Raw genomic sequence first — 25,360 nt, forward strand, 5'->3', positions numbered from 1 at the left:
ATTTCTCCATGCGCATCAAAAAAGTCATGTGATTTTGCGCTATGGGACAGCATAATCTGACTAACCAGTGGAACGATCCCACTGCACAGCATCTGAAATGTTATGTTTATTTTTAAATGCAAAGTCTGTTTTCAAAGTATTTCTATAATTGCCTCCCAGAGCTTTCCTACACGCCTGTATTCCCAAACAGCAGGGATCCACCTTTAAAAGCAATGACCACATTTATTGTTTCGTCTGCCCACTCTAAACTGCAAGTATGAAAATTATTATATTCAGTGGCTTCTTCTTCTTTTCTTAGTGATATTTAGTGTCAGTTTATCAGGAAGTGACGATTTTGTTCTCTTCGACTGGATGGGAACAGTGCTTATTCACTTTCAGTTTGTGCAATTAAATTCACAACTTTGGATGGAAACCCGGCTTATGATATTCTGGTTTCTAAAAATGACTTGAAGTCCCTCATTCAGAGCAAATCTAGGATTTTTTTGTATCAAGCACCACTAATTGTCATCTGTTCTATTGGCCAACATTTATTTTTGTATGCATGTAAGCGCACAGTGGGGTTGTTATTAGTCTCTGTTCTTCACTGTGTGTCAGGTCCTTCCCTCTCTCCAGCAATAGCTGTTACCCTGCTGTCTTCAAAGCAACACACACTGATCCCCACCTCCTTAAACACTATGGTACAACCCACTGGGTTAAACCACTTACCGCTGGGGCCAAATTAAGCTGTGTGTGTCATTCAACCACTGTACAGGATACTAGTTATATGGCAGGGCAAAACAGCCATCACAAGCAGCAGGTGGACCTGTTAGATGGGTAGGTGTGTGTGTGTGTGTGTGAGTGTGTGAAAGAGAGAGAATATATTTCTGCTTTGTGAAACTCAGTTTAGAGCTTCTTCATTAGTTCATGAATCACTGAAATAGCAAGGAGATAAGGTGATGGAAAGACTGACTTCCGCTCCATTCAGTTACTGACAGTAAACAGGTGTCTTGTAATCCTTTTTGTAGAATAAGCAGGGTGTACACGTCAGTTCTGGTGTGCTCGCCATCTGCTAGTGTGAAAGTGTGTGTGTGTGTGAGTGTATACTTTGAACGCTGTAACTGCAACAGGATCTTACCACAACTGTCTCACTTTTTACAGTGGGCATCTGTTCGACATAATGCTCTTGTGTCCTCTATTAAAATCTTTGATGACTACAAGGTCACATGGAGACTCACAGTTCAGGTTTGGTTTTTCAGTGGATGCCGACTTGCATGACTGCTTTTAAAGCTGCAGATATTTACAGTCATACCTGCATTTACCCGCAGCATTAGTTACCTGCTTTTCAGAAAGAGATAAGAGGGTTTGTTTAACAGAGAGTGGCTGTAAGAGGTCTAGACAGGGTGAAATTAACACTCACTACCAGATGAATATAGGCGTTATTTTGGCATGTGACCTCTGTGTCAGATTAATTCTAAGGGTGGACCTAAGATGCGCTGTCAAAGTCAATGACAGCGTAAACTTCATAAAGAATAGCTTGGAAATGTCAAAAAATGGCTGGTGTAACTTCTTATCCTTGGTCTAGAAATTAAAATATAAATGTTGTGCTTGCTGACAAAAAGCGTGCAGCTAAAATAAGGTGTAGTGCTGATTGACAGGACTTAGACTCCCTCATCACCTCTCTCTTTTTGTTTTCCACAAGTGTAAGTCTTCTCAGAGGCTGACTGTGCTGCTGGTGTTTTGTCTAGTTTCCGGCATGTTTACATCAGTATTCACTATCACTGCAGCTGCTCTTTGAACAGCTGAATCATCTGCATTTCACAGTCAGATGTAACAATTTCCCTTCATTCAAAACAAATTACAGAGCTGTAATTTTGTGAACACTCAAGTGTAGTCTTTGCTTGTTGTGCTAGGCTGAATGAAATGGCTGATTTAAATTCAAGAGAGTATGATGGACAGAAGTACAGTCTGCTTAGTAACTCATTGTCTTATGTGCCTGTGTATCATTTGCTCAATTGTTAAACACTGAAGTTCCATTTATTTTATTAAAAATACAGAAAAAAAAAAGTTATATTGTGAAATATTATTGCAATTTAAAATAGTGGATTTCTGTTTCAGTATACTCTAAAATAGAATATATTTCTGTGATGCAAAGCATAATTTTTTATTAGCCATTCCTCCAGTCTTCAGTGTCGCATGATCTTTCAGAAATCTTTCTAATATGCTGATTTATTATTAATGTTGGCAACAGTTGTGCTGCTTAATATTTTTTGGAACCTGTGATATTTCTTTTTAAGGATTCTTTGATTAATTAAAAGTTAAAAAGAACAGCATATAAATCTTTTCTAACAATTTAAGTTTTTATTATCACTGTCTATTTAACAAATCCTTACTCAATAAAAGTATTGATTTCTTTCAAACAAAGAAGGAAAAAAAATACTGACCCCAAACTTCAAACAGTAGTGTATATTGTTACAAAAATTTAAATTATATTAGAATGATTTCTAAAGGATCATGTGACACTGAAGACTTGCATCACAGAAATAAATTCTATTTTAAAGTTTATTAAAACAGAAAAACCACCATTTTAAATTACAGTAATATTTCACAATATTATATATTTTTCTGTATATTTAATTAAATCAACAGCTTTGAGCAGAAAAGTATTTTTTAAAAACATTAAAACTTTTGAACGGCAGTGTATAGGGCAGGAATTTATTTAATCCATTGGAAATTGATTGGACCATAAAAAAAAAATCATAATTTCCAGATGAAGTCAGACCAAGTTTGTCAAAACAAAGCCAAAGACTGTTGGTTAACAATTAAATAACTTGTGTGGCCTAAGTGAAGTCAATGGTCTGCACTTCTGTCCCTCAGCCTTATTTTTATCCAGGGTCTAATTAAATATACATTTTACACAGATTAAAGTCTATAGTGACTGATGAAAAGAGACTGAGTTATGCCTTTTCCTTGGGTGACTCTATACACTTGCAGCAAGTGTGTTAACACCCTTCTGGGTTGTGTGTGTGCACATTCCCAGTTGCTGTCAGAGCATTCTCTGGTTTCAATGTGTGCACATGATCTCAGTCCTCTGGGATATATAAAGATTTGTTCTCAGAGGGATCAACACTGTCCTCACCATGGATGAAACCAATCCTTCTGCCAGAGTCTAACCTGTCTCTATCTTACATAGACACACACACTCCTTAACATACTCTGAAATGTACATCTGCCACGAGCCCCATGATCAGAGAGAAAGCTAGCGAAAGACACAGAGGATCTGTGTTTCAAAACCTGGTGACATGGTTGCGTAGACTTGGGCATCATAGGCATGTTCAGACTGACTAGACTCAAATCTGATACACTGAGATGTGATATCTCACAAACATTCATAGGGGTGCTAAAAAGCAAGTGTTCAACAGAGACAGAAAGCAAATGTAGTAACAACAGCAGGGGCTTGCCAGCTTGGAGCAGAGGCAGTGAAAAGCGACGTGTGACAGAGTGAATGAGGTGCGTGTGAGAATGAGCTGACGGTAATGTGTTTGTGAGGGTGGGATGGGTGGTAGTAGTAGTTGTGTGTGTGTGTGTGTGTGTGTGTGTGTGTGTGTGTGTGTGTGCACTCTCAGGGCCCTGGGGAGCAGTGTGTCTGTCACAAGTGCTTAGAAAAACATCTCTGTGTTAATCACAGTAATTACAGCAGATTGACCAGCTTTAAACAGCGGCAGCAGCAGTTACCACCTTAGCCATCTGTGGGAGACGAACCCTCACACATGCACTGAACTGAACAATCGCACAGATTCACACGCATCCATAAAAAGCAACAAACACAGTGCACAGTGTTGAGTGCAGAGTGAATTGTGACATTAAATGGGCAGCCAATATAAACACCCAGACATCTGCTGTCATGTTTGCTCAGTCTCCTCAAAAATGTCCCATGTATGCTCAGAATGGCATGTCGGGTTTAGTTTGTTTGTCTCCTGTGAATCTGTATGCCAGTTGATTTCCTCTTTTAGATTATCGCTGACATGATGAAGTATTCATGATCTCACATGATACCCATGAGCCTCTTCTATTTACAAACATCCTCTGATTGGTCCATTACCTGGGCAACTGTGTTGTTCACTGTTTTAAAAAAAGATTTTTTTTTTTTTTTGAAAAAATAACTATTGACAGCCAGACAATGCTGTTAGGATGAGCCCCTGAGTGTTTGCAGCATTAGCTCACCGTGATATTAAATGCGTAATGAAGACTCCTGGGTCAGCAGCCTGCCCGAGTGTGTTATTTCAGCCCAAAGGTTAAGAGGTGGATTGGCCTGTCTGTCATTACAGTGATTGATTATGGCTGTGAGCTTGGCTCAATTAGGGACCAGGAGTGATCTCCTTCCACTAAAATGTAAATAAATATCGCCTTCGCAATATTTGGCTGATGTAGTTGCCGGTATACTGTTAACCGCAACCAACATCTCACAACATCATAAACGTGACACAGACACAAGTGGCAAAAATATTTCTCTTTCTCTCACCCAGGCCTAATTGTACAGATAACATCGGTTTTCTACATTTTTGTGTGTGCATGCAATTGGTATGGAGATAATGTGGTGGCTTGCCTTTGTTTGTGTATGATCTTGCATGTGTACACCACAGATGTGGCCACTGTCAGCTGGGATTAGTCTGTCAGCACCTCAGTCACGGTTGTGTTAACATTCTCTCTTCCTACCCTCAGCTCATATTTAAAGCCATACTATATCAGCATTCCATCTGCTGGAAATACGTTAAAGCGTGTTTCTGTGTGCGTGAGCTGGCAGTTTCTTTTTATTGCATCACCTGCAGCCGTGCTCTCGTATCAGTGTTTTACTGTTGATTACATCAAGCGATGTTCTTTTAAACGGCCATATTAACAGGTTTGGTTTTTTTCCAAACACCTGTTCTGAACACCTAGCACAGGTGCGCCGTTACTGTAGTATGAGCATGTCAGCTGTTGAGTTCAGCAGCTTCTTATTGCATAATGACATCCTTTTCAGTTGCTTTACGCTAATCTATTTATGATGCAAGATGTTTACTGTGAGATTAAGTCATTGATGAGAGATGAGCGGCTTCAAAGACAATAAGAATAGCCCACTGCTGCTGTCATCATCAGGTCGGAGCTGGTTAAAGTTGTTAATCTCTGAAATATGAGGATGTGAGGCTGCATTGTTTCAGCAATGGCTTTGAAGCTGCCCTCTGTGGTCCTTGCATCATCTTTCTCTAAAGCCCCCTGTCCTCTCTTCTGCTCCGAGTGATCACAAATAGCCATGTCTAAGCTGTTACCAGCGGGCTGAAGTCTCAACCCAGCTGATTTGACAGTAAAATGGCCGTCAGGCGGAGAAGACGTGCAGGGCTGTCAGTTACAATGAAGGGAAGAGTTTAACACAAGGCTGGGGGCAATGAAGGAAGGCCCCGTAACCCCAGACCTCATCTCTAGCTTGACAGGGGTATGTGGGCTATTTCAGGGTGGATGGGATGTAGAAGTGTCAGGATGCCTAAAGCCCAGTGTAACAGCATGACTGGCATTTGCCAGAAGGATTGGTTATCAGCACCTACCACCCAGGGAGGCCAAGTAAGTATTCTGGTATCAGTATACTTACTAATAACAGCACACAAACTTATTTAGAAAGGCAGAATTCAAAGTGCATTTCAGTCACTTTCAAGTAGTCTTGATTTCGGTCTGGATGGCTAGACAACTAGTCTGTTTTAAGGAAAGATAGGCCTAGATACAGTTTAAAGTCTTTTCTGATGGCAGTGAGCGTTTAAATACTCGGATGATTATATACACAGACTCCTAAAATCAATGCATCAGCACTATCTAAATCAAATTCCTCTCTCTCTCTCACTCAACACACTTGCACTCATCGATATTCTTGCCTGTGCCTTAGTTATTTCTTAGTGTAATAAAAGCACTTATTGAAAATTGCTAAACAGTGCATTTTCCAGTTATACTTCACAGACAAAACATTTGTTATTGTTCTGCTCTAAATTGAGATGTTTTGTGCTGCTGTACCGAAGGTCACTAGTAAGGCTTTGGAATGTGAACTGTGCCTGGGTAAAGCTGTGAAACAGTAGATAAACAGTATGTATAGACAATAAAAACAGCTTTATCTTGGAGAACTTTCATGTAAGTGTTTTGGTGCAGACTTTGATTCAGTTGACCACAAATTTGGATAGTTTGAAAGATGACTTTAGAACTTCGCACCAATCTATATGAAAGGGAAACTGTGATATTTTGTAGATGCTGTGAACACAGTCTGGAAGTAGCTGCTATTGATTAAACAGTGTGAAAACAGTGAAGAGAGAAATTGAAACTGGTTTGGACACATCTTGTGCACTGTTTCTTTAATTAATGTAAAATATCCACCTTTTCCTGAGTAACTGATGAGCAGAACCATGAAGGATTCCTTTTGGTATTTTTGTGTTCTGGTCTCCACAGAAATTCATATTAAAACGAGGTGAAAAAGATCGATTGAACTTTTTCAGTATAACTAACTATAAAAATGTGCACAGGTTTCAAGTAGTCAAACTAAAATCAAGCAGTGATATTGTCAGCTTGGAAAATATATGTTAATTTGACTAGAAACGCTAGAGGCTGGAAATTTAAAGCGGCGCTCCAGTCGGGCGAAACTTCTGTCTTCAGAAAAAGGTGGATAAAAGGACTGATTGAGTTTGTGTTTACATAATTGCCTTGCTGTTAAACAGGATTGATGTAATTAAGGGCGAATTCACACTTGTCATGTTTGGTTTGATTAAAACGAACTCTGGTGCACTTGCTCTGTTAGTATGCTTCATTTGAGTAAGTATGAATGCTGCCATCCGAACCCTGTTGCACACCAAACAGAGTCTTGGACTGCTTCCAAACAAACTCTGGTGCAGTTTGAATGAAATATGAACGCAACATGGACCAAATACTACTAAACAAACCAAAAACAGAATGTAATGCGATGCAACGCATAGACATGGTTTCACGAAGGGAAGAAGCGGAACAAGATAAAGTGCCAGTTGGCAGGTGGTAAAAATAAAATCATATGTACACATCCAGCAGACGGCATTAGGTGTATTTGACTTAAAGCGGTGCTGAGCAGAGTGATCGGTGAATGGGTACTTTGTGGGATATTTATTTTGCTTTTTGGTCCAAACCAAATAAACCAAACAAGCCGAACTACAAGTGTGAACACACCCTAATTTAAGTCAACATTGTGGCCCCACCTCAGGCAGACGTTTAGTTTAGTATTTGGTAAATCCTAATTTGTCTAGTATATATTTCTTCCTTCTATTTTATATATCAGCTTTAGAATAATAAAATCGTTTGAAGTCATAGCAGTGATAATATGCAGACTTGGTATGCAAATGAGATTTTATCTGAAAAATGTGGATAATATCTGTTCTGTTCTGTTTTCCCCTTTTGTTTATGAGAGCTCTGGACTCTGTGGTTTTTAGCAGCTGAATATGGTGTGTTCTTTCAGAGTGGACTCACCTCAGGATAATGAGCTGTGTTTTGCTGTCCGTCGAGACTTCACCCAAGCGCACTGCTCCAGGAGCCTTGTAGACCTTAATCCTGCTCAAAAACACACACACACATACATAAACATAGTGTGATCAGATGAGAACTTTACAAAGTCCGCCTCCCGGTCTGTTCTACCATCTTAATAAACATCCTCCTCCACGGCTGCCATTTGGAATAAAAATCACCTCTCTTCACTCTTTTTTGGCGAGGCGAGAGAAAGCTGCATTTATTTGTTTCCAGGGATCAAGGAGACTTGACAAATTAACTCCCCAGGGAGGAGAAACACACTTCTCCTCTGCTCCCTGCCCGGCCCTGGAGTCTTCATTACGGGAAGAATAAGCAGTGTTTTCACTCGCCGTCTTGTTTTTTTTTAGGCATGTTAGTACATTGAGAGAGTCGCTCCAGGGAGGAGCAGCAGAGCTCTCTGTGGTTCAGCCTTTTAGAAGAGCTTTGGATATTTTCCATCAAAAGTCTCTACAGGAAGGCCACGGCGCAGGAAAGAGAGCGAGGGAGATGGGCACCCACGCTTTTGTGTGTCTCGTAAAGAGACCACGTCTGTCCTTGCATGTCATGTCAGTTGTTGACGGCCTACTGGAGCTATATAATCTGAAGGGAACTCATTTATAAAAGCCCTCATTCTGACACAAACAAGTGTGAAAGGCTTTTCTTTGAGTGCTGTTAGCCCTCTCGGCTTTAAATCCAGTTATTCAGGCAGGATAAAGGGTGACTTATTGCACCCTCTGGACGGCTTGTTTCTGAGCTGGGAGGCTGAACTGCCCTTGTTTGTTAAAGTGTGCTTAGAGTGCCAGAGCCGCGGGGTATTGTGAGCTTTCACGGGTCAAATGAGGTAGCCTGTGTCTCTCACTTCAATGGGTATATTTTTCAGTCTGCGGCATATGCATTGAAATGATCGGCCTTTGTGTGTGCGCATTTCGTTTGTTCCTTTGCGTGCATGTATATGCATACGTATGAGTGCTTGTGCATACGCGTGTCTTGCCTTCCCCTATGTCACATGGCAGATGTTTGACACAAACACATTCCCCAGGGGCTCCTTGTACTCCCAGATTATTGATCTTCATCTGGTAGAGTGCTGCAGGCCACACTGACCCTTAATGACTGCATCACACACACTGCCTCTCAGCTGTAAACCGAGACCTTATGCTCTGAGTTGGGCCCCACGGGCCGCTGCTTTGGGAGGCCCCTAGACGCACGAGAGAAGGATCAGCAATCCATGGGGGTTTAGTTCTGTTCCAGCAAAGTCTCCAAAGCCTATGGGATTCAAGCTCAATCAATATCCCTTGCTGCAGGCGATAGGGAGGCCTGGCTGGGTGTGAAGAGATGGAAAAGACAGATGGGTGTGGTTTCCTTTGAGGCAAACAGAGAAAGGAGTTATCCATGCACTGTGATCCCCCATGAGCCTTTGGTCCTAGAGAATACACTGAACCTTGTTTGACAGTCTCTTTCTTTTTCAATCACAGAGTGCATTAATTTGTACAATAAAACTCTAATATCCGCTTTTGGGTGTGCCAGTCGGGTTTACCTTAGAAAGTTTATGACCTTTCCCTAATAAAAAACATTAAAGCATTCACATGAACTTACATGTTGGCTTGTTAGGATTTAATTCTTTATGATGACTCTATATTAGGTCTTAGAATTTGGTTATGAGTAAGACACGTTTGACCTGGCAGAGTAGAATTACGAAAATAATTGTGCTATTTTAAAAACACTGAAGCAGCAAACCTGTCTTTGATAGTAAAGTAAATCAGTTTTCCGTGGCATGAGGATTTATTTTCTGTCTTCACTTCCAGAACAAAAATTTACAGACAATGAACTCACCCCGTTGTCATCCAAGATGTACATGTCTTTCTTTTTTCAGTCGTAAAGAAATAGTTTTTTGAGGAAAACATTTCAGGAATTATCTCTATATAGTGGACTTCCATGGTCCCCACAAGTTTGAACTTCCTAAATGCAGCTTCAAAGGGCTCTAAATGATCCCAGTCGAGAAAGAAGGGTCTTATCTAGCAGAACGATCTGTCAATAAAAATAAAAATTTAGTTAGATTATGTTGAAAAACTCCCATCTCATTTTCTCCTCCAACTTGAAAATCATCCTACATTTCTGTTTTAGGTCTTTTGTAAAGGGCGTCTAACCTTCTTTGCACATTCACTTTGTAAACACTGGATCGGTACTTCTGCAGCAATGTAGGACGATTTTGAAGTTGGCAGAGAAAATGAGATGGGAGTTTTTCGACATACCCTAACTGTATTGACCCCAGATTACACAGAGTACGCATGCGCATTGCAGAGCTAGACAAGACAAGCATTTGAGGTTAAAAAGTATATAAATTGTAAATATTTTATAATTGTAAAACTGATCGTTTCGCTAGATAAGACCCTTCTTTCTTGGCTGGGATCATTTAGAGCTCTTGGAAGCTGTGTTTAAACTGCATTTTGGAAATTTTAACTCGCAGGCCATAGAAGGTCACCATAGACACCATAGAAGTCCACTATATGGAGAACATTCCTGAAATGTTTTTCTCAAAAAAAAACATAATTTCTTTATGACTGAACATGATGACAAGGGAGTGAGTACATTATATGTACATTTTTGTTCTGGAAGTGCACTACTATAAGTCAGCTGATAGACCTGTATCTCCATAATATGTGTGCTTTCGGAAACACTCATTTTTCTCTCTCTCTCTTCAGTTCCAGATTTTAGCGTTGACACGCTCTCCACCAATGCCAGCCAGGAGCTGCGAGGCCTGGGCATTCCCAAGGTGTCAGGCCTAGAGCGCAGTCAAGAGAAGAGCCAGGAGACGTCCCGTGAACTCTCCTCGGCCACCCCCTCACTGGTGCCCACCTCTCATCCCAAACCTCCCCTCCCCGCCCCTCTTCACGTCCAGCCGCCCCCCTCCAACCGGGGGATACCCTTGCCCCCAAGCCCAGCCCAAACCCAACACCCTTGCCCAGAGCGTCCACTTAGACCTCTGTCGCCCCCTACCACCCTGCCTCAAACCCAGGGCCAAGAGCCCTGTCAGGCACCCCCGGCCCAGCCTCAGCACCCACCTGAGCCTCCACCTCACCCAAGACCACCTCGAACCCCAGGCATCTACCACCACCCCCCATCACCAGCGCTGCCAGCCCAGCAGAACCCCACCCAACCCGTGCAGCACAGACCGCCCTCACGGTGCCATCCACGCCCAATTTCGGCCTACAGCGGCAGCCTTACCCTCAACGGCCTGAGGTGAGTGTTAACACTGTCTGTTAAACTCCAGATGTGTTATACACGCTGATTGAGCAGCTGTTCTGCGCCCCAGCTCTTAAATACTGTAGCGGAACAGCATGATTTCTGTATTAAAATGTAAAATGTATCAATCCTCGAGCCTACGAGCCACAAATCCCCGTTTGTACGTGAGTGTGTGCGCGCCCGACAGCACCGCAGAGAGAACCCCAGCTGAGAGATTAGACGGTTTGATTCGTTCCCCTCCCACGTCGATGCTGCTGCTGCCTTGTAGCTGGCGGCGGCTTGTAGATAACACTTCCTCTGCTCGACTCAGATGCCCCAGTATCCCGCAGAGAAGCAGATCTTCCCCTCCCTTCTCTGCCATCCTTAAGATTTGTTGTGTAGTCCACCCTGCGCAGCATCTCGCCTTTGGACTGCTGATGATAATTATACTTTGTGTTATTCTGTATGTGTGCAGCTTTTAATACGAACATAATTAGCATTTAAATGATTACTTAGCCTGTAAATGAGCTCTTTGTTAGATTGCATACGACTCTGATAAATACTTCAGTGTGTATGGCTGGGAAATCCCTCCAGGAATAACACATTCTTCAGCGCTGTAGCCACACTTTCCAGGTTTCTGAAACTGGATCCTTTTGCTAAATTTATAGCGGACCCTTTCCACTCTTAAAGCAATTTAGTGAACAAAGGAGTTTGTGATTACAGGTTGGAAAGGGAGTTCGTTTTTACAATCGTTTATTCTCTCTTTCTTCACAGCAGCAGTCGAAGCAGCACTCCAGGGAAGCCCCCGGGCCCCTCTCCAGCCCCTCATCTGCACCATCACCAACCGGCGGCAGCCTCCTTCCCCCTGCCCCTGCCGGCAAACCCCACAGCTTCGCACACCTTTCCCCCCTCCCTGCCGCCCTCCACTCTTCCTCATCACTCCAATATGTTTGCGTCGCCTGCTGCTCTGCCTCCACCTCCTCCTCTCACCTCAAACACTCTGCCGGTCCCCGGACACCCAGCTGGGAGTGCCTACTCAGGTACCAATCTCTCATCTAACGTTTATTCATAACATAAACAAGATCAGATATTATTGCCAGCTGGTGAATCGGTACCAATATGGTTCTCTCTGCATCTCACTCCCTTTTCCCTCTCCCAGAACAAGACCTTCTCCGGCAGGAATTAAACACTCGTTTCCTGGCATCTCAGAGTGCTGATCGTGGGGCGTCACTGGGTCCCCCTCCATACCTGCGGACTGAGTTCCACCAGCACCAGCACCAGCATCAACACCAGCACACACACCAACACACACACCAGCACACCTTCACCCCTTTCCCCCACGCCATCATGCCCACGCCTGCACCGCCCATGGTGCGTACCCCAGCCAGAAATGTGAGGATAAGTGGAACACAACTCTAAAAAAAATATATATATATATATTAATAATAATAATAAACATTGTGGTGATGGATGGATGGCTATCCACCTTATTTTTAACGTAGAAGCGGGAGTGGCCTTTGGTAAATTGTGCAAGGCTTCCAGTGTCATTTGCTTCTAGATATTTAACCTGTGCTACCCAAGTGAAAAAAAGTGCACTTCCATAATATACTTACTGCTCTATGGAGTCAAGATTTTTTCTTCTATGCCAAAAATCATTAGGTAATCATTAAGTAACTATAGATAAATAGTGGTAACTAAAGATCATGTTCCATGAAGATATTTTGTATATTTCATACCATAAATATAGCAAAACTTAACTTAATTTTTGATTAGTAATATGCATTGCTAAGAACTTCATCTTGACAACTTTAAGACGATTTTTCTCAATATTTAGATTTTTTTTTGTTTTGTTTTTTGTTTCCTTGTTGCTCCCTCAGATTCCTGATATTCAAATAGTTGTATCTCGGCCAAATATGATCCTATCCATACATCAATAGAAAGCTTATTTATTTAGCTTTCAGACGATGTAAAAATCTTAATCTCAAAAAATTTACCCTATTTTGTAGTCCAGGGTCACAAATGTGCTTTTAACATACTATCTCTGTATTTAAAAAATGTTTTTAGTTACACTTGTAGTACACTTAAACCCACTAGTGTATGAAATATAGGTGCAAGTGGTAACTAAATACTTTTCTTAAGAAGTACTAAAGATTAATTTTAGTATGTTAAGTACAAAATAAGTGTGTAAAAATAGTGCTTTTCAAGTACATTATGGAATTGCACTTTTTTTCACCTGGGAAGCTTTTTGTGATCCTATTATTTTAATTATTATAATCAGTACACTGGTTCATAGTGCAAATAGTTTTACAGTTTACTGCTTTTTATTATTTTTAGGGCCAGTTTTACTAAACAGGGCAAATTAGCGTTACAGCGCAATTCCATAAAAGCGCCGATGGGAGGGGAAAATTCTCCATGCGATTTACTTTACAGTGTGCACGTTAAAGAACACAGACACAACCGGATAATTTCCATAATGACCAGATTACCAAATGACCATCCTTTAAGACATGCTTTTTTGGGTGTTAAATACTGGCAAAAATACCAGTAATTTGATGAGCATAGGGCTGCACAATTATGACAAAAATGCGTGATTCATTTTAATGCTCTCCTCCAATAAATTTTGCGTCTGAAAGGGAAACACCTACAAATGCATATTTAGTAAGGTCAAAAATAGTGCATTTTCAGCGCTAACTCGTCACTGACAGTACTATTTTAACAGCAAAAAATGGTTTGCGCTGGTGCAAGCTGTTAGTAAAACTGGCCCTTCAGGTCTTGCACATTCAAAGAAAAAAGCTCATTTCCGCATTGCAAAATAAGGTGGAGATGCCTGAGTGCTTAAATGGATGACTGAATGTTTACGATACACACATTAAAACCAAATGCATGTATATGTTACAGGGTTCCCACAGTCATTAAAAAAATTTCTGTATTGTCTTTTTTTTTAATGAGTATTAAGGCCGGTTCGCAAATGATGATTTATTAGCAAGTCTGTAAAAAATAAATCCATCAACATGATCTGTAAAAATCCCTATTGAGTCATCAGAGATGACTAAAAAAATCAGTGGTCAGAAACTGTGGGAACACTGTAGGTAACTACAGTGCGTGTGCATGTGCGTGTTTGTGTTGCACCGACTGCTGAATTCTAAACTTGTGCAGTACAGTATGCTGATTCAGTAAACAGTGGAAGCCATGGCAGTGGCTCGTTCTCTCAATTGTAACCATGTGTTTCTCTCTCGCCACAATGTGGCTTTTCTTTGTTGAAAAACTGCTGTTTTTCTCTGGCATGCTTCGCTCTCTGTTCTCTGCCCTGATTTTAGAATTGGCAGTCGGAGCCACTGGGGATACGTTTTTGTTCCAGCCAAGCCTTGAGAACTTAATACTAGTTTATTCATTTCCAGTTTAATGACATCATTTTGGTCTGATGGAGTTTTGACTGAGGGCTTTTGGTTGGCAGGCAGCAGAGCTGATTAGTGAGTTGAGGCTTCATACAGACGCTCCCACACACAGCTCGACGGTAACCACACTGCCCACAGAGGCTTAAAAGCGGCTTTTGAACCATCCCAGACTCAAAGACCTCAGAGAATGGCGTTCTGTCAGCTAATGAGAGTATAAAACTAGTTTGAGGGCCACATTGTTTACTCACGAGTGGGGAAACCTTCTCTCTGGATCCAGATTAGACCACTCGAACCTTGTTAAATGAGCTGTTTATAGAACTATTTTTAGACAGCCGAATGGCTTCTATTCGACCATTCACAGAATCGCTGAGTAATACACATTAACAAGAGAAAAAAGACCTTGTCAGAATTCACTGTAAATCGCAAAGCGACAGCCTGGACGGGGCCAGCAGAAATGACACAGGGCTATTTTCTGTGCTAACATTCATTAATCAGGGCAGAGACGATTTGACTGCCAACCAAACACTTTTCTGAAGAGTGCATTAAAGCATTTGGTATTTGTTTTGAGCCTCACAACTCCACAAGATATTTGTCAGGAGTAAATTGTTTGTAGGCCTGAAGGACTCCTGTTTGTACTGAGCTCTGTTTCTCTTTTCCTCCACAGTTCGACAAATACCCCACTAAAGTCGACCCCTTCTACAGACACAGCGTGAGTCCCTGTCATGTTTTTGGCATTTACTGTGGTGACTTTTTGTAGTGTAGTGGTTGTTGTCGTTTTTAATATATGATTTTTAGGATCCAGCCATAATTAAGTGCCTTAATGTAAATTTTTATTAAAACATTATTTTATTAAGCAAATTAGCTGCATTAGCTTTTTTTTTTTTTTTTTTTTTTTTTTTTTTTAATGCCTCGCTGGTTACTGTGGGGATCTTGTTAGAGATAAAATGCGTTTCATTGTACCTGCCTGTCCGACAGGTTAATGCAACTTTAATTTATTTGATCTCTGCCCTTCAATTACGGAGTCGCCATTTAGCAATGATTCATTTGTGACACCCACCCAAGAACACACACACTGCTGTAATTACATGTATTATGCAGTGTGCTGTGATAATAACAGTCATTGCTATCAGAGCTGGTTTAGAGGGTGACCCATATTGTAAATTCATCTCACCGTTAATCTTTGTTTAATGTCACAACAGCCGCAGGTCAGATGAAGGTTGTATCATTATATGCAGCAGAATAAATGATTTGTAGTCTCATTCTTTCATTTCTTCATTCATAGAGAGAAAACCTAGGCATAAATTATGAATTATTTTTACATGTAAAGAAGGGCCGTTTAAATGTCAGCAGCTGATGCTGTGTAGATGTTAGTTTGTACAGGGACCTGCAGCTCCGGTCTCACTGTGTAACTGTAAACAGCTGACACGATCAAACAAGAACCTCACGGACTAACTCTGTCTTGTATCCTTTTTCTTTTCTCAGCTGTTCCACTCTTACCCCCCAGCGGTGTCTGGCATTCCGCCCGTCATCCCACCGACGGGGCCCTTCGGATCTCTGCAGGGAGCGTTCCAGCCCAAGGTATCACAATATCAAACGCTAAATGTTGGAATGTCAAGACTACTCCCAAAACTAACCTCCTGTGCACATGGAACGGATCTAGCTAAATATAAGCAGATCTCAGACAGTCGTTTCTTCTTTAATGTTATGTATAGGTACAGTATAAATAGAGAATCAATTTCAGATGTTTTCTGAAGATGTACAGTCTGAACCCCCAGTTAGCTGGGGTAGAGGTTGGTAGATGTTACCAACGTGTGACTGGCTGAAAATGCTTATGTTTTGTCTTTGTGTACTACAGACCTCAAACCCTCTAGACGTGGCAGCCAGGCCTGGAGCCGTCCCACACACACTCCTTCAGAAAGACCCTCGGGTACGCACCCCAAACACACCACAAAGTGGTATTTTTAAACACTATGGGCAAGCTAAGCGTTAGATTTGTCAGTCACGTTATACTGTTGTCCACATTGGTATGCAGGCAGTGATAGGAAGGGGAATACTCTGAATTCTGGCCTAATTATTCGACGAAATGCTTCATTAGAAAGGGAAATTTTAACATTTTAATTTGGTCAGTGATGAAGTGATGCTCGGATGCTAATTAAAAGTCCTGAGTGACAGCTTTGTGTCCCTAATCTCTCTCACTCGCGCTCTCTCTTTTTCCCTCTCCTCTCTAGCTGACAGATCCGTTCCGGCCGGTTCTCAGGGTAAGACTGCTTTATCAGTTATTCGGTTTGTTTCCCCACAGGACTCTGCAGGAAATAGAGTAAAAGCTCATTACAGTTTAATCCCACCTTACACCGAGTACCTGCCTTCCGCTTCGCTGTCTCTTTAATTAGCTGTGCGCTGGGACTCGGCGGTCTCATCTCGGAGTCTATAGGAGACGCTATATGACTCCCTTATCACCCAAAACACTTTGTAATGACATTTTCCTTAATTAATTTCCAACTGTGCCCAAAACATGGGAAACTTAATATGAACTTTCCAAGTTAAATTTCACTCGACAGTATTACATAAAATTGTAAATAATATTTTCAGATGGACCCAGTATTCTGTAATAGAAGTGTTTAAAGGAAAAAAAAAATGAACTAACAGGAACGTAGTCATGTCTGAACATGAAAATCTTACCTTGTCTTGCTGTCTCCACAGAAACCAGGAAAGTGGTGTGCTATGCATGTCCATATAGCCTGGCAAATTTACCACCACCAACAGAAAGTAAAGGTGAGATTTGTGTACATAACCTGATTTGACTTTTACCAAACCTTTTAATCAGGATCAACACAGAAAGAAATACTCTTCATGGCTCTCTTTTTTTTGTTAACTCTGATCTGCAGAATAAAATACAACCTTTTTTCATTTTTGAGCTACTGTGAGATGGGGCATCACATTTGTTCTCTTGTGCCTGGCCTTTTTCAGCAGCAGATGCAGGTTGACCCACACAAGCTGGACTTTGGCCTCAAACCGGAGTTCCTAAGTCGACCCCCAGGCCCCACCCTTTTTGGAGCTATCCATCACCCTCATGACTTGGCGAGACCTGCATCGCTTTTCTCAGCAGCAGGTGAGTAGACGACCCAAATCCGGCTCTTCTTTTGACTGCGTTCTCAGTTGAGAGAGATCACGTTTAGTCAGCAGTGGTTTTCTGTTTCTTAATAAATGAATTTGTAACTAATTTAGTACCCATTTCTTGATACTAGAGCTGCACGATCGATCATTTAAAGATCATAATCTCAATTCAAACACCCATGCAAACCCATTTTTAAATGTCTATTGATGGAACAGGCCACTATTTTTGAAAACAGGCTTATTTTCCAACTCCACTAGACTTAAAAGGTTGATTTTTACTGTTTTCTAATCCATTCAGCCAATCTCCGGGTCTGACGATAGCACTTTTAACATAGCTTAGCATAGATCATTGAATCTGATTAGACCTTTAGCATCTCACTCAAAAATGACCAAAGAGTTTTGATATTGTTCCTATTTAAAACTTGAGTCTTCTGTAGTTAACTAACAGGAACGATTTTCTAGGCCAATATGGCTAGGAACTATTTTCTCATTCTGGTGTAATAATCATTTGCAGCAGGCACAATGATATTACGCAACGACTGAAAATAGTCTCCCTGTTCAAGCAGGTGGTCACGCTGGTTATGTTGATGGAAGTTTGCCTATTTTCCGGCGCTGTGTAATATCATTGCGCCTGCTGCACCCATGGTACGGCAGCAAAGTTCCTTGATTATTACGCCAGAATGAGAGTATAGTTCCTAGCCATATCGGCCTAGAAAAATCGCAACTTCATTTTCTGTCAGTCTTAGTACACAATGTAACTACAGAAGAGTCAAGTTTTAAATAGGAAAAATATCGAAACTCTTTGGTCATTTTTGAGCGAGATGTTAACAGTCTAATCAGATTCAATGATCTATGCTAAGCTATGCTAAAAGTGCTAACACCAGACCCGGAGATCGGCTGAATGGATTCAAAAACGGTAAAACTCAACTGTTTAACTCTAGGGGAGCTGGAAAATGAGTCTATTTTTAAAGATAGTGGTGCGTTCTTTTAAACCTTTGAAAAGTCTTACCCGAACATTCAAATCTGTGTTCACGCACAGACAGCAGATATTTACCATGTTTGGGTAAGAAACAGCTTCACAGTATTTCAACTACACAGTATTATTTCTGCCTTACAGTCATTCGTATTATCACAGAAATACTGGGATGAAATTCATAGTTCAGATGTAAACACTGATGTCCATGTTAGCGATCAAAATAGAGGAAATTCCCTTTTGAAAGTAATTGGGGCTTGAAATAACATTGCATTGTTAGGTGGTGAAAAGTGACTTAAAAAAAATGTATCTGTCATTGAATCATTCATTCAAGAGATTCGTTCAAAAACCAGTAATGAAACAAGTGAAGTATTTATGAGTGAATAATTTATTCAAACCACTTTTTCATATTTTTACTATTAAAATTGGTGCATTAAATATATTTTAAATACATATATATTAAAATGTTTAATAATTCATTCAAATTAATTAAACATTTAAATAGATTGCAGCAATAATATTTTGTCAGACGTTATTTTGTTTAGTTCAGAATCGTGGGAGAATCGTGATTTTTATTTGAGACTTGTGATTCTCAATTTATCCAGAATCGTGCACCAAGCAAGTGAAGTAACAAAACTTAAATCTATCCATTAAATTAAAGCAATCTATGCGTAAATAAGATGTTTTGTTGCTAGAAACATTCTAGATTAAACCTGCTGTTTGTACTGTATTATGTATTGTATTTTCACTCTTGTCAAGGCAGTTTTTGCCTGTTAGGACCAGAGTTTACCAATATCCCCAGTGGGGAAGCACCAGGAGTTAAGGAACCCTTTGAGCAAGACCATTAGGTTCGCTTTAGTTTCACTGTTGTCTGTCTTGGTTTTAGGTTCTACGCATCCCTCAGCTGCACCTTTCGGACACCCTCCACATCATCCTAGCAATTTCCTTACCCCAGCACCCCACTTAGGTAAGTTGACAAGACTCACATACACTTGCATAATCACGTTCACACTCCTCCACTAGGTGTCACTTTACAGTCAACAACTGCTTATTCTTGACTGAAATGTGTGTATTCAGGCCAATGTCCTGCAGAGTTTAGCTCCAATTTGCCCCCACACACTCAGCCTGGAAGTTTATAGTAATCCTACAGACCTTGATTAGCTGGTTCAGGTGTGTTTAATTAGGACTGGAGCTAAACTCTATAGCAGGGGTGCCCAACCCTGTACCTGGAGATTGACCTTCCTGCAGAGTTTAGTTCCGACCCTAATCGAACACACCTGTCTGTAATTATCAAGTGCTCCTTCAGATCCTAATTAGCTGGTTCAGGTGTGTTTGGTCAGGGTTGGAGCTGAACTCTGCAGGAAGTTCGATCTCCAGGACCAGGGTTGAGCACCCCTGCTCTACAGGGTATTGGCCCTGCAGGAGAAGGATTGGACAATCTTGGATTAACGTTACTAAACGTCTGAAAGGCAGTGGATATACATATTGGCAAAACATTATTTATTTATTTGTTAATTTTTTGTTAATTGTTAATTTTTTTTCAACTAATAATTCAGTGAGTTTAAAACCGGTTTATGACCTTATTCTTTTCAGTGTGGAAGTATTATCTGCTATAGGGAAATAATGAGAATAACAACAACGTGCAGTTAGCGGTAAAACTGTTTGCACTACAAACGACTGTGTTCATAATTAAGAAAATACATTAAAATAATATGGTCAGAAACAACAATTTGCTATATCAAGCAATTTTCCCACTCTTATGGGAAAAATAAGGTGGGTAAAAAGGGGGGGTAGGTTAAGCCAAAACATTCTGCGATGAAGCAAGCTGTAATTCATTGGTGATTCACACAGTCGTTTAATTGACTGATTCTTTGTTCCTCTTTTGACTGACAGAGCCCTTCAACAGACCGGCTTCATTTGGAGGTCTGGCCTCATTAAGCACTGCAGCCTTTGGTGGGCTGGGAAACCCAGCACTCGGTAAGTGCCAATTAGTCAGCTGTTTTGTATTAGAAAGTTCACCTTCAGTCAACATTTTATTATTCAGAAATACAGTACATTACAACACGTATAATATTCGGACATCAAAGACTACTCATGCATGAAATGGAAAAAATCAAGATCAGTAGAATCTTACCATGTTGGTTTTTTCCATCTCCCAGCATCCAACTCTGTATTTGGCCACAAAGATGCAGCCAGCGCACAACAGCACTTCAGCGGACCCCACGAGCCATGGAACAGACTCCACCGGACTCCACCGTCCTTCCCCACCCCACCTCCCTGGCTAAAACCTGGAGACTCAGAACGCAGTGCGTCGGTCAGCTCCCATGAGAGAGAACGAGAACGAGAACGGGAGAGGGAACGAGAACGTGAAAGGGACAGAGAAAGGGAACGTGACCTGGACAAGAGAGATTCATCAGTCAACAAGGATGACAAAGAGCGGTGTGTAGAGCTAGATCTATTACTGTCATGTATTACTGTACAGTCAGCTAGCCATTATTGCAGAATAAACCCAGAAAGGCTGATAAAGTATAACAACGTTAAAGTCTTAAAGTCATATATTTTGAGAATAAAGTCGAAATTTTGAGAAATTATGATAATTAAGTCAATTAAAGTTATAATATTTTGAGAGTGTAACCTGTGCATGCACAAGTTGCCAGACCACCAGAACTGATTTGAATATATGTGACCCTGGACCACAAACCAGTCTTAAGCAGTACAGGTATATTTGTAGCAATGGCCAAAAACACATTGTATGGTTTAAAATTATAGATTTTTCTTTTATGCCAAAAATAATTAGGATATTAAGCAAATATCATGTTCCATGAAGATATTTGGTGAATTTCCTTTCGTAAATATATAAAAACCTAATTTTTGATTAGTAATATGCATTGCTAAGAACTTCATTTGGAGAACCTTGAAGGCGATTTTCTCAATATTTTGAATTTGTGTTTTTTGGGGGTTTTTTGCACCCTCAGATTCGAGATATTCAAATAGTTGTATCTCAACCAAATATCGTCCTATCCTAACAAACCATATGTCATCTGAAAGCTGCATAAATAAGCTTTATATTGGTGTATACATCTCAATTTTAAAAAAAATTATCCTTATGGCTGGTTTTGTGGTCCAGGGTCACATATGTGGGATTATTAGCAGAAATCATACCATGTGTAATACTCGCAAGGACATAATATTTCACGTCTTTGCATTCATTAGGCCTATTTGTAGTGGGCCAGCCACCCAATAATAGTAATACGCTTTAGGTACTTTTAATATAAAACAGTCTCAGCTTTCAAAATCTGTCAATTTTATAGCGAAATACAAACAATGTCTTGCAATAATGTGTTTTTCACGCTCTTTAATGTCAACTTTATTCTCATGTATTTCACTCGTCTTTTCGATTAGAATGAGACTTTCGTTTCATTCAATTATAGTTTCTTTGTGAAAATTCCACCACCTACTCCACAAAAACATCTGTGGCATCCAATCTTTCATTCATCACATGTATTTAATTAAAAACAACAATAAAACGCTCTAAAGGTGAAAGTGGACACCAACTCATTAACATAAGTCTTGTTGTCTTTTCTGAGGTATATAAGTGAATATAAGTTTATTCACAGTATAATACAGTAAATGATTGGAAATAATATTTAACGTCTTCCATTTATTTGTAGCACGCCAGCTACCCAGTAATCACAATAATTGTGTGCTTTTTTGCTTTTAATATAACACATCTCAGCTTTCAAACTGTGTCAGTTTTATTACAAAATACAAATTATAATAGTTTTTCCTCTTTATTTCAAGTTTCTAGCAAAATATAAATGTGATGAAACAGCAGAATGAATGGAAAAAACAGTATAGCCTCATTTATCGGAAAGATGACTGATTCACGTGCCGCTTAAAGTGAGGTGAATACAGCGATCGGTCATGCCACATGAAAGAGCGTGAAAAATACATTATTGTAACAGACATATTGTTTGTATTTCGCTATAAAACTGACAGATTTTGAAAGCTGAGATCTTGAAATATCTTGGTGCTCCCAATCCGGACCCTTTGCATGCGCAATAAGCTAGGATATACTCTCAAAACTTCAATCTTGTAATTGTTTACTTACTAATTTTCATAATTTAGACTTTATTCTTGAAATATTTCGACTTTATTCTTGAAACACTTAGAATTTATTCACAAAATATTTCCACTTCATACTCAAAATTTTACAACTTTAACATCTTGTCATCCTGAAGAGATTTATTTCACAATAATGACCAACTGAATACTGTCCAAAGATTTGTCTCGATAGTAATGATCCGTTTCACCTCTAGGGAACCTGCGGAAAAGAGGCACCAGAATCACCCATCCCCGATTCCTGTGAACCCCCTCACTCTGATAAGTCACAACCGGTCGTCCGAGCCCTCCCGGAACCACATCCCTTCTAATGACTCTCGGGACAAGGACAAGCCCAAAGACCGCGAGAGAGAACGAGAGCACTCGGACTGGAAAGACTCCAACACAGATGAGCACAAAGTGAAGGAGAATCACCACAGCGACAAGGACACTCCCATAATCCATGATGGCCGGGTTTCTGAAGACAAGCCAGCCAATCGGGTCACAGCGTCACCCTACATGCGGCCAGCCGGCATAGATCGAGTGAACGGCGGGCTGACTCGAGATATTCTGGAGAAGAAAGCTGATATCACCTATGAGAAGAAAAACAGTGAGGTGAAGGTGAAAGAAGAGAGGAAAGAGGAGCAGGACGGTCCCACAGAAAGATCCCCAGAGCAAAGATCCACACCGCAAGCACCTCCTCCTCCTCCTCCTCCTCCGCCTCCTGCTCTCCACCCTCCATCTTCAATGCCGGTACCCATGGGCATGGCCAGTATGCATCCCATAAACAGTATCAGCAGTCTGGAGAGGACTCGTATGGTGGCACCCTTCATGGGAATCAGTCCCATCCCAGGGGCTGAGAGGTTCCCCTATCCCGCCTTTCATTGGGATCCCATGAGGGACCCCTACCGGGGACTCGATATCCACCGCAGGGATCCGTTAGCACGGGATCTGCTACTGCGGAATGACCCTCTGCACCGGTTAGCGGCGCCACGGCTTTACGAAGCAGAGCGTTCGTACCGGGACCGTGAGCCTCATGACTTTAACCGAGACCACCCTCATGGGCTGACCTTGGAACAGCGGCGGGAACAAGAGCGGGCGCATCTAGAGGAGCGGGAACGGCTGCACTTGCTCCGAGAAGACTATGAACAGGGGCGTCTGCACCCAATGCATCACCCCGCTTTAGATGGACACCTCCCTCACCCGGGCCTCATGGCCCCTGGACTTCCCAGCATGCACTACCCCCGTGTTAGCCCCTCCTCTGCCGTGGCCGCTGCCGCCCAGAACGGAATCCTCAACAAAACCCCTCCCACCGCATCACTCAGTGCCCCGCCCCCTCTTATCCCAACCCTGGGAGCACGTTCCACGTCTCCCAGACGGACTACCCCACTCGGCACTGACATTAGAGACAGACCCCCTTCACACACACACAAAGACATCGAGGCGCGGTGAAACCCCTGATGGACTTTAATGGAACTCAAAAGCAAGCACTTGAGGCTGTATCATATCTGTGTATAGATGTGCATTACTGATTGTTTTTTTTCTGTTTGTTGCGTTTTGTTTTTGTACAAAAGACTGAGATTTTTCATGCTCTTTTATCCTGTTCGCTCCTGCGTTGGTGTGTATTCTTAAACATGTACAGTACACTGATCTCGAGCAAGTGGACAAACGCTAGATCTCCAACATGGAAATGATGATCTTGGAATGTACAGGTACCTCAATACATTGCAAAAAGGCAGAACTTGTAGATATGTGCAAAGTTGGTGTGTTTCGCTCCTTGAGGATAAAAAAAAAAATTAAGGTACAAATATGCAAATGGGTGTTATGAAAGCTTTACTTTGAAATGCTGTACATAGTGGGCAGTGATCAAAAGGAGAGTCTGGTTTTAGTTAAATGCTGCATATTAATGGTTTGGAAGGATCATATTGTCCAAGAGACCACATCCCTTCTTTCAACTATGCAACTCATTCGTGGGCTCTATCTCTCTGTATCACTTTTTCCTCTCCTTTGGAGGACAACCAGTCTCTACTGAATCCTCTCATCCTCCTGTCAGAGCAACAGTACATGCTTACACATCACTCAGATTGTGATTGTTCCTTCTCACACATCTGACAAACATGTTCCCTAACGTTTGGTCTCCAAGCTATAAAGATCTGTGTTGACAATCCTTACAAATACACCAATGTTCCAACAACCTAACAAAACCTAAATTTATTACCTCTAAATCAAATGTGTGGCAATTTGAAAAAGACTGCAAAAATTACAACACATCCCATCATGTCACGAAAAGTTTGAGTACAGAAAGCAGGACAATTCACTATTGGTCTAACTGTGTATTAAAGTGTTATGTATCTACACAATGATAACGCGAGTTGTAAGCTATGGACAGTTCGTTTTTATCGAGCAGAGATCTATTTTAGTAGTCCATGGGAGGGATAGTTGTGCGCTTTTAAACTCTGTGAACTTCAGATGTTGTGCAGTGTTTTTTTTCCCCCTAATTTTCTCTACTTTTTTTTTTTGGTTTTGTTTTCCTAAAATCGAACATTAAAATGTCCACTGAAGCAGTAGTGGGTAGTCAATACGTATTGCAAAGAGATTGTAAGAAACTTTTTTGCTGTTTATCATGTACGTAAAAAAATGAAGTCCTTTCTAGATCATGTACAAAAAAGGGTGAGGCGACAGCATGCTCCTCAGTTAAACTTGTGTTATGTAAATTGTGCCATGTTATTAAAAAATGTGAACTAATCCTGTCCTAAAGATTTCTTGTCAGTACTTGCCATCAGAAAATAATCAGTATATACACATATTAGCAGCATGTAGACATCAGTTACGTCACTAGCAGGTGCGTGCATTGTGGTGGCAGAAAAACAGTGGTAACAAGTGGAGGGAAACAGGTAAAACCCTTGGAATAGGAATAAAAAAAAAAATCTATTATTGTGCCTTTGGATGTCAAAATTGGAATGCAAATCATTTTTATAGACGCCTTTTGAAGCTAAACGCAAATGTTTAATCGGACAAACGCACTTGCTATGATTACTTTTAA

The 25,360-nt window shown here is 41.0% G+C and overlaps 1 protein-coding gene across 10 annotated transcripts in view; it reads left to right on the plus strand.

Annotated features, from left to right (window-relative positions):
• Nucleotides 1-25,062, plus strand: part of auts2a (activator of transcription and developmental regulator AUTS2 a) — a 466,844-nt gene extending 441,782 nt beyond the window's left edge. For 4 of the 10 annotated variants that reach the window (XM_051120205.1, XM_051120204.1, XM_051120211.1 and 1 more), the window contains 13 exons: nucleotides 10,215-10,752; nucleotides 11,509-11,774; nucleotides 11,894-12,126; nucleotides 14,794-14,838; nucleotides 15,612-15,707; nucleotides 15,985-16,056; nucleotides 16,358-16,387; nucleotides 16,830-16,901; nucleotides 17,097-17,238; nucleotides 19,103-19,183; nucleotides 20,110-20,193; nucleotides 20,376-20,655; nucleotides 22,536-25,062. In XM_051120205.1, coding sequence (XP_050976162.1) covers nucleotides 10,215-10,752; nucleotides 11,509-11,774; nucleotides 11,894-12,126; nucleotides 14,794-14,838; nucleotides 15,612-15,707; nucleotides 15,985-16,056; nucleotides 16,358-16,387; nucleotides 16,830-16,901; nucleotides 17,097-17,238; nucleotides 19,103-19,183; nucleotides 20,110-20,193; nucleotides 20,376-20,655; nucleotides 22,536-23,769 — 3,173 coding nt within the window. In that variant the 3' untranslated portion in view covers nucleotides 23,770-25,062. Of the gene's footprint in view, nucleotides 1-723; nucleotides 814-1,137; nucleotides 1,222-10,214; nucleotides 10,753-11,508; nucleotides 11,775-11,893; nucleotides 12,127-14,793; nucleotides 14,839-15,611; nucleotides 15,708-15,984; nucleotides 16,057-16,357; nucleotides 16,388-16,829; nucleotides 16,902-17,096; nucleotides 17,239-19,102; nucleotides 19,184-20,109; nucleotides 20,194-20,375; nucleotides 20,656-22,535 lie in introns of those variants that run through there. The other 6 variants (XM_051120213.1, XM_051120214.1, XM_051120207.1 and 3 more) reach the window with 6 other exon arrangements.
• The last annotated feature ends 298 nt before the right edge of the window (nucleotides 25,063-25,360 follow it).

Source organism: Labeo rohita, chromosome 10 (genome assembly GCF_022985175.1).
Source record: "Labeo rohita strain BAU-BD-2019 chromosome 10, IGBB_LRoh.1.0, whole genome shotgun sequence".
NCBI classification, from domain to species: Eukaryota; Metazoa; Chordata; class Actinopteri; order Cypriniformes; family Cyprinidae; genus Labeo; species Labeo rohita.